The sequence below is a fragment of the Oryx dammah genome, unplaced genomic scaffold, assembly GCF_014754425.2.
Source record: "Oryx dammah isolate SB20612 unplaced genomic scaffold, SCBI_Odam_1.1 HiC_scaffold_11077, whole genome shotgun sequence".
NCBI lineage: Eukaryota > Metazoa > Chordata > Mammalia > Artiodactyla > Bovidae > Oryx > Oryx dammah.
Window position 1 is genome coordinate 2,675,852 of NW_024080471.1, and position 9,309 is coordinate 2,685,160.

The following is a 9,309-nucleotide window of genomic DNA, read 5'->3' on the forward strand; positions in this document are numbered from 1 at the left end:
GAACTGGACATGGAACAACAGACTGGTTCCAAATAGGAAAAGGAGTACGTCAAGGCTGTATATTGTCACCCTGTTTCTTTAACTTATATGCAGAGGGCATCATGAGAAACAATGGGCTGGAAGAAGCACAAGCTGGAATCAAGATTGCCAGGAGAAATATCAATAACCTCAGATATGCAGATGACACCACCCTTATGGCAGAAAGTGTAGAGGAACTAAAAAAAGCCTCTTGATGAAAGTAAACGTGGAGAGTGAAAAAGTTGGCTTAAAGCTCAACATTCAGAAAACGAAGATCATGGCATCCAGTCCCATCACTTCTTGGGAAATAGATGAGGAAACAGTGGACACAGTGTAAGACTTTATTTTGGGGGGCTCCAAAATCACTGCAGATGGTGACTGCAGCCATGAAATTAAAAGCTTACTCTTTGGAAGAAAAGTTATGGCCAACCTAGATAGCTATTCTTTGGAACTCTGCATTCAGATGCTTATATCTTTTCTTTTCTCCTTTGCTTTTCGCTTCTCTTCTTTTCACAGCTATTTGTAAGGCCTCCCCAGACAGCCATTTTGCTTTTTTGCATTTCTTTTCCATGGGGATGGTCTTGATCCCTGTCTCCTGTACAATGTCATGAACCTTATTCCATAGTTCATCAGGCACTCTATCTATCACACGACTGAGCGACTGAACTGAACTGAACTGAACCTAGATAGCATATTCAAAAGCAGACATTACTTTGCCGACTAAGGTCCGTCTAGTCAAGGCTATGGTTTTTCCAGTGGTCACATATGGATGTGAGAGCTGGACAGTGAAGAAGGCTGAGCGCCAAAGAATTGATGCTTTTGAACTGTGGTGTTGGAGAGCACTCCTGAGAGTCCCTTGGACTGCAAGGAGATCCAACCAGTCCATTCTAAAGAAGATCAACCCTGGGATTTCTTTGGAAGGAATGAAGCTAAAGCTGAAACTCCAGTACTTTGGCCACCTCATGCGAAGAGTTGACTCATTGGAAAAGACTCTGATGCTGGGAGGGATTGGGGGCAGGAGGAGAAGGGGACAACAGAGGATGAGATGGCTGGATGGTATCACTGACTCGATGGACGTGAGTTTGAGTGAAGTCTGGGAGTTGGTGATGGACAGGGAGGCCTGGCGTACTGCGATTCATGGAGTCGCAAAGAGTCGGACATGACTGAGCGACTGAACTGAACTGATGTTGAGGCAGGTTCCTTCAGTGCCCATTTTTTGAAGAGTTTTAATCATAAATAGGTGCTGAATTTTGTCAAAGGTTTTTTGTGCATCTATTGAGATGATCATATGGTTTTTATCTTTCAATTTGTTCAATCAGTGTATCACACTGATTGATTTTCTTATATTGAAGAATCCTTGCATCCCTAGAATAAAGCCAACTTGATCATGGTGTATGAGTTTTTTGATGTGTTGCTGAATTTTGTTTGCTAAAATTCTGTTGAGGATTTTTACATCTATGTTCATCAGTGATATTGGCCTGTAGTTTTCTTTTTTGTGTTGTGTTTGTCTGGTTTTGGAATCAGGGTGATGGTGGCCTCATAGAGTGAGTTTTGAAGTGTTCCTCTGCAGTTGTTTGAGAGTTTTAGAAGGACAGGCATTAGCTCTTCTCTAAATGTTTGATAGAATTCTCCTGTGAAGCCATCTGCTCCTGGGCTTTTGTTTTTTGGGAGATATTTGATGACAGCTTCAATTTCAGTGCTTGTAATTGGGTTGTTCATAAATTTCTATTTCTTCCTGGTTCAGTCAAGACTGAACTTTCTTAAGAATCTGTCCATTTCTTCCAGGCTATCCACTTTATTTGCCCTATAATTGTTCATAATAATCTTTTATAATCCTTTGTATTTCTGCATTGTCTGTTGTAACTTCTCCTTTTTCATTTCTAATTTTGTTGATTTGATTCTTCTTTTTCTTAATGCGTCTGGCTAAGGGTTTGTCAATTTTGTTTATCTTCTCAAAGAACCAGCTTTTAGTTTTATTCATTGTTACTGCTGCTTTTTTCATTTATTTCTGCTTAAATGTTTATGATTTCATTCCTTCTACTAATTTTGGGGTTTTCTTCTTTTTCCAGTTGCTTTAGGTGTAATGTTAGGTTGTCTATTTGATGTTTTTCTTGTTTCTTGAGTTAGGATTGTATTGCTAGAAACTTCCCTCTTAGAACTGCTTTTGCTGCATCCCATAGGTTTTGAGTTGTTTTGTTTTCATTGTCATTTGTTTCTAGAAATCTTCTGATTTCCCTTTTGATCTCTTCAGTAAACTTGTTTTAGAAACATGTTGTTTAATCTCCATGTGTTTGTGTTTCTTACAGTTTTTTTCTTGCAATTGATATCTAGTCTCATAGTGTTGTGGTCAAAGAAGACACTTGATATAATTTCAATTTTCTTAAATTTTCTGCAGTTTGATTCGTGACCCAAGATGTGGTCTATCCTGGAGAATGTTCCATGTGCACCTGAGAAGGTGTATTCTTCTGCATTTGGATGGAATGTCCTGAAGAGATCATTGAGGTCCATCTCATCTAATGTTTCATTTAAGACTTGTGTTTATTAATTTTATGTTTTGGTTTGAGTGAGGTGTTAAGTCTCTTGTTTATCTTCTCAAAGAACCAGCTTTTAGTTTTATTCATTGTTACTGCTGCTTTTTTAATTTATTTCAGCTTGAATCTTTATGATTTCATTCCTTCTACTAATTTTGGGGTTTTCTTCTTTTTCCAGTTGCTTTAGGTGTAATGTTAGGTTGTTACTGTGTTACTGTCAATTTCTTCTTTTATGTCTGTTAGTGGTTTTTTTTAAAATGTATTGAGGTGTTCCTATGTTGGGTGCATGAATTGTTATGCCTTCCTCTTGGACTGATCCCTTGATCATTATGTAGAGTTCTTCCTTATCTCTTGTAATCTTCTTTAAGGTCTATTTTGTCTGATAAGAGGATTGCTACTCCACCTTTTGCTTCCCATTTGCATATTTTTCCAGCCTCTCACCTTCAGTGTATATGTGTCTTGAGGTCTGAAGTGGGTTTCCTCTAGACAGCATTTATATGGGTCTTGTTTTTGTATACATTCAGCCAGTCTATGTTTTTTGGTGGGAGCACTTAATCCATTTACATTTAAAGTAATTATTGATATATATGTTTCTATTACCATTTCCTAATTGTTTGGGGTTGATTTTGTAGATCTGTCTTCTTCTGTTGTTATTTCTTAACTATATAAGTCTGTTTAACATTTGTTGTAAAGCTGGTTTGGTGGTACTGAATTCTCTTTTGCTTTTCTGAAAAGCTTTTTATTTCTGCATCAATTGTGAATGAAGTCTTTGCTGGGTATAGTAGTCTTGGTTGTAGATTTTTCCCTTTCAGTACTTTAAATATATCCTGCCATTCCCTTCTGGCCTGAAGAGTTTCTGCTGAAAGATCAGCTGTTAAGTGTATGGGGTTGCCCTTGTATGTTACTTTTGCTTCTCTCTTGCTGCTTTTAATATTCTTTCTTTGTGTTTAGTCTTTGTTAGTTTGATTAGTATATGTCTTGGCATGTTTCTCCTTGGGTTTATCCTGTATGGGACTCTTTGTGCCTCTTGGACTTGATTGACTATTTCCTTTTCCATGTTGGTGAAATTTTCCACTATAATCTTCAAAAAATTTCTCATACCCTTGACCCCTAGAATTCGAATACTGGTGCATTTGATAGGTCCCAGAGGTCTCTGAGACTGTCCTCAGCTCTTTTCATTCTTTTTTTACTTTATTCTGCTCTTCAGAAGTTATTTCTACCATTTTATCTTCCAGCTCACTGATTCATTCTTCTGTTTCAGATAATCTGCTATTGATTCCTTCTAGGGTACTTTTAATTTCAGTAATTCCATTGTTTGTCTCTACATGTTTATTTTTTAATTCTTCTAGGTCTTTGTTAGTTGATTCTTGTAATTTCTCCATTTTGTTTTCAAGGTTTTCTATCATCTTTACTATCATTATTCTGAATTCTTTTTCAGGTAGTTTGCCTGTTTTATCTTCATTTATTTGGACTTCATTTGTGTAGTATTTCTCTGCCTTTTCATTTTTTTTTTCTTAATTTATTGTGTTTGAGGTCTTCTTTTCCCAGGCTTCAAGGTTGAGTTCTTCCTTCCTTTTGGTTTCTGCCCTCCTAAGGTTGGTCCAGTGATTTGTGTAGGCTAGGGTGAGATTTGTGCTGAGTTTTTTTTTGTTTTTCCTCTGATGGGCAAGACTGAGTGAGGTGGTAATCCTGTCTGCTCATGATTGGGTTTGTATTTTTGTTTTGTTTGTTGTTTAGATGAGGTGTCTTGCACAGGGTGCTACTGGTGGTTGGGTGATGCTGGGTCTTGTATTCAAGTGGTTTCCTTCCTGTGAGTTCTTACTATCTGATACTCCCTAGGGTTAGTTGCTGGGTAGTCTAGGGTCTTGGGAGTCAGCTCCCCCTCCAAAGGCTCAGGGCTTGATCTTTTCCAGGAAAACTTTATTGATCCACAAATAATGGACCCTTGAAAATGCATCCTCCTGTTATGGCTCCCAGGTGATGTCAGGCTCTGTACAACAGAATTCTCCAAATAAATGTCTTGCTTGGCGAATAGGAAGTAAACAATCAAAAAATAGAGATCAGCTGAATTCTGCCTCAACTGAGCTTCAGGATAAACAGCAAATACAGTACAATAGTCCCATGGTCTCTTTGATAAGCTTTCCTATCTTCACCAAGTATCTGGAAATTTTGGGATACAGTGAAGGCAGTGCTGAGATAAATATTTACAGCTATAAACACCTGTGATGCAGGAGGGCTCCCCAGCTCCTATTCCCTGAATCCTCTTCCTCCTCCTCCTCTCCTCTTTCTCTCTCCCTTAGTCTCTTCCGGGCACATATGGTGCCAGTTGGGCCTGACCCAACCATAAAGAGAACAGGGTGGAAGGTGATGGTGGCAGCGGTGACCAGCAGCCACCGAGACTGCTTCCATAATTTCTCTTTTTGATAGCCTGTTGTTAGTGTATAGAAATGCAACCGATTTCTGTATATTAATTTTGTATCCTGCAACTTTACCAAATTCATTGATGAGCTCTAATAGTTTTTTGGCACCACCTTTAGAAGTTTCTATGTATAGTATTATGTCATCTGCAAACAGTGATAGTTTTGCTTCTTCCTTTCCAGTTTATAGTCTTTGTATTTCTTTTTCTTTGTCTGACTGCTATGACTAGGACTTCTAATAGTATGTTGAATAAAAGTGGTGAGAGAGTGAGCATCCCTGTCTTGTTCCTAACATTAGAGGAAATGCTTTTAGCTTCTTACCACTGACTGATGATGTTAGCTGTTGCTTTATCATATATGACCCTCTGTACACACTCTGCTAAGAGTTTTATTGTAAATGGATGTAGAATTTTGTCAAAAGCATTCTGCACCAAATGAAATAAACATTTCTCTATAATGTTTTGCAATAGTTTGAGAAGGGTAAGTGTTAACTCTTCTCTAAACATTTTGTAGTATTCACCTTTGAAGTCATCTGGTCCTGGACTTTTACTTTTTACGATTTAAAAAAAAAATACTGATTCAATTTCATTATGGTGAAAGTGAAGTCACTTAGTCGTGTCCAACTCTTTGCAACCCCACAGACAGCAGGCTCCTCCGTCCATGGGATTTTCTAGGCAAGAGTACTGGAGTGAGTTGCCATTTCCTTCTCCAGAGAATGACCCAGGGATCGAACCCAGGTTTCCCACATTGTAGACAGACGCTTTCCGTCTGAGCCACCACTTGATCTTAGCCAAAAGGCCAAAATGTTATCTAAAGTGTTTGTTTTGAAATTATAAGACATACAAAGAAACAGGAAAATTCCACCTATACTGGGCAAACAGCCAACAATAGAAACTGTTTGTGAGAGGATCCAGATATGGGACTTAGCAGACCTTACAGCAGCTATTATAAATATGTTCAAAAACTACCAAGCTTAAGGAAGTAAATATTAGTATGAAGGCAGATCATCACATAGAGAGTAAGAATAAAGAGACAAATAAAAATTCTAGATTTGAAAATTATATTAACTGTAACAGAAATTCACTGGAAGGATTCAATACTAGATTGATGCTTACAGGAAGAAGAATTAGTGAAAGTGAAGATAGCTCAACCAACAAAAGGCAATCTAAGGAACAGAGAGAGAAAAAGTAAAGAATAAAGCCTCAAATAAGTGAAGGATACCATTAAGTACATTAACATTCACAATGGAAGTACCAGAAGGAAAGGAAAAAGAGCAAGGAGCAAAAAACGTATTCAATGAAATGATGGCCAAAATTTGGCAAATGTAAAGAAAAACATTAATCTGCAAATTCAACAAGATGAACTCCAAGTGGGATAAACACAGAGATGCATCATCGCAAAAATATTTAAGAAACAAAGGGAAAACTTTAAAAGCAACACTTGACTTCTCATCTGAAACAACAGAGTCCAGGAGGTGGGATGACATGTTCAATGTGCAGGGGGTAATGTGTTCTAGTTCTAACTTTTTAGTGGAACCTCCATACTGTTTTCCATAGTGGTTGAACCAATTTACATCTTAGCCAATGGTGTACAAGGCTTCCCTTTTCTCCACCTCCTCGCCAACACATTATTATCTCTTCTCTTCTTGATGCCAGCCATTCCGACTGGTGTGACGCGATATCTCACTGTGCTTTTGATTTGCATTTCCCTGATGATTAGTGATGCTATCTTTTCAGGTACCTGTGGGCATTAAAAATACTATTTCTATAACTCATTAAGATGCATTATTTTTCCATTACTATACTCTCAGCTCTTAAGAGTACAGCAGGTACTCAAAAATTATGAGTCAAAAAAATGAGTGTATGAAAGAATAGCTAATAACAGCATGAATACAGAGCAATGGAGGTTGTAAGGTGAGCAACTGAAACTGCTTTGAGAATCACAGAGTAACCAAGGAAAACAACAATAAAATGAGGTGGGCAAAAATTGGATTACTGGCAAATATAAGAATGATAAATATTCAAAAAGTGAATCAAAAGGAGAACATTTTTACTAAGAGTGGTATTTAGAGACTTCTAAGTTACTTCTAAGTATTAGGACCTCTAAAGTGATATTCTTTGAAAGTAAAATTGAAAGTTGTCAACCTCTGGACTAATCAGAGGAAGATAATAAATTCCCTGATGTTCACTTGTTCAATACACATTAACTCACCTGAGAAGCTTTGGCTTGGGAATTCTTCCTCTAATATCCATGGCTCCTCTCCTTGCTCCAGCCTGAAGATCACCTCTGGTTTGGTAATACAATACCCTGTTAAGGTGAAATAATTTATGACGTTGACCAGGTGGCCTAGATTTCAGGGCCTCTGAAAAAGGAGGAAGCTTCTAGAGCCGCTCAATGAAGGTACCATTGAACATTTCACTGGAGAAGCAAACACAAATATCTTCCTGGTGCCCCAAAGTGACCTATAAACATTGAGTCTTGAATTTCAATCTTAAATATCATTAAACTTCACATGATGTCCATATTCTTAATTAAAAGAACTTTTTTGTTACAACTTTGTGGCCAAGATAAGCCCTACAAAGAGGATCTGATTTAATACTCATATGCACATATTATTACTTTATGCTTTAGTCTGTTTGGGCTGTTGTGACAGAATATCATAGACCAGGTGGCTTTAAATACAGAAATTTACTTCTCATAGTCTGGAGGCTGGGAACACAGAGATCAAGGTGCCAGCATGGTCAGAATCTGGTGCGGCCTCTCTTCCTGGTTTGCAGATAGCTACCCTTTTGCTGTGTCCTCACAAGGTGGAGAACACCAAAAGATACCTTTTCTTCTCCTATTTTTGTAAATGCATTAATCCCACCATGAGGATCTAATAATTCAATCTAACCATACTTGAGGATTGGGGTTTAAAAGCATTTTTAAATGCCATTTAGAACTGCATAATAAACGAACCTTACCCACTGAGACAAGGTTCCTGTAGTTCTCCAGCATCACATCTCTATACAAGGACCTTTGAGTTGAGTCCAGGTGCTGCCACTCCTCCTGGGTGAAGCCCACAGTCACATCCTTAAAGGATACTGATCCCTGGAATTTCTGTTCAATCGGAAATATTCAGAATTAAGATGACATGGAAAAGATGTATGGAAGCAAATCCCTAAAACGATTATTGTTTACAGATTACCAAACTGGCTTGCAGAATGTTCCTTTTGCTTTATACTCTGAGACAACAAGAGAAATCATAGCAGAAATATTCTGTAAACCAATTTGCATTAATTATTAATTCTCAAGTCTCCAAAATGGATCTGGAACTATTCTAGTTCTTGGAAATACTAAGATTAGCAAATGCCATCCTATAGTCAAGAAGCATATAAGCTGGTGAGAAAACATGCAGTTCGGTTCAGATCAGTCGCTCAGTTGTGTCCGACTCTTTGCGACCCATGAACCACAGCATGCCAGGCCTCCCTGTCCATCACCATCTGCCAGAATCTACCCAAATCCATATCCATTGAGTCAGTGATGCCACCCAACCATCTCATCCTGTCATCCCCTTCTCTTACTCCTCTCAATCTTTCCCAGCATCAGGGTCTTTTCAAATGAGTCAGCTCTTCACATCTGGTGGCCAAAGGATTGGAGTTTCATCTTCAACATCAGTCCTACCAATGAACACCCAGGACTGATATCCTTTAGAATGGACTGGTTGGATCTCCTTGCAGTCCAAGGGACTTTCAAGAGTCTTCTCCAACACCACAGTTCAAATGCATCAATTCTTCAGCACTCAGCTTTCTTCACAGTTCAACTCTCACATCCATACATGACCACAGGAAAAACCATAGCCTTGACTAGACAGACCTTAGTCAGCAAAGTAATGTCTCTGCTTTTGAATATGCTATCTAGGTTGGTCATAATTTTCCTTCCAAGGAGTAAGCGTCTTTTAATTTCATGGCTGCAATCACCATCTGTAGTGATTTTGAAGCCCAGAAAAATAAAGTCAGCCACTGTTTCCATTGTTTCCCCATCTTTTTGCCATGAAGTGATGGGACCGGATGCCATTATCTTAGCTTTCTGAATGTTGAGCTTTAAGCCAACTTTTTCACTCTCCTCTTTCATCAAGAGGCTCTTTAGTTCTTCTTCACTTTCTGCCATAAGAATGGTGTCATCTGCATATCTGAGGTTATTGATATTTCTCCTGGCAATCTTGATTCCAGCTTGTGCTTCTTCCAGCCCAGCATTTCTCATGATGTACTCTGCATATAAGTTAAAGAAACAGGGTGACAATATACAGCCTTGACATACTCCTTTTCCTATTTGGAACCAGTCTGTTGTTCCATGTCCAGTTC

The 9,309-nt window shown here is 38.4% G+C and overlaps 1 protein-coding gene across 3 annotated transcripts in view; it reads right to left on the reverse strand.

Annotated features, from left to right (window-relative positions):
- Positions 1 to 9,309, reverse strand: part of LOC120860466 (zinc finger protein 33B-like) — an 83,990-nt gene that overhangs the window by 23,091 nt on the left and 51,590 nt on the right. For all 3 annotated transcript variants that reach the window (XM_040236285.1, XM_040236284.1, XM_040236283.1), the window contains 2 exons: positions 7,930 to 8,065; positions 7,178 to 7,273 (listed from right to left, as the gene is read on the reverse strand). In XM_040236285.1, coding sequence (XP_040092219.1) covers positions 7,178 to 7,273; positions 7,930 to 7,963 — 130 coding nt within the window. In that variant the 5' untranslated portion in view covers positions 7,964 to 8,065. The remainder of the gene's footprint in view (positions 1 to 7,177; positions 7,274 to 7,929; positions 8,066 to 9,309) is intronic.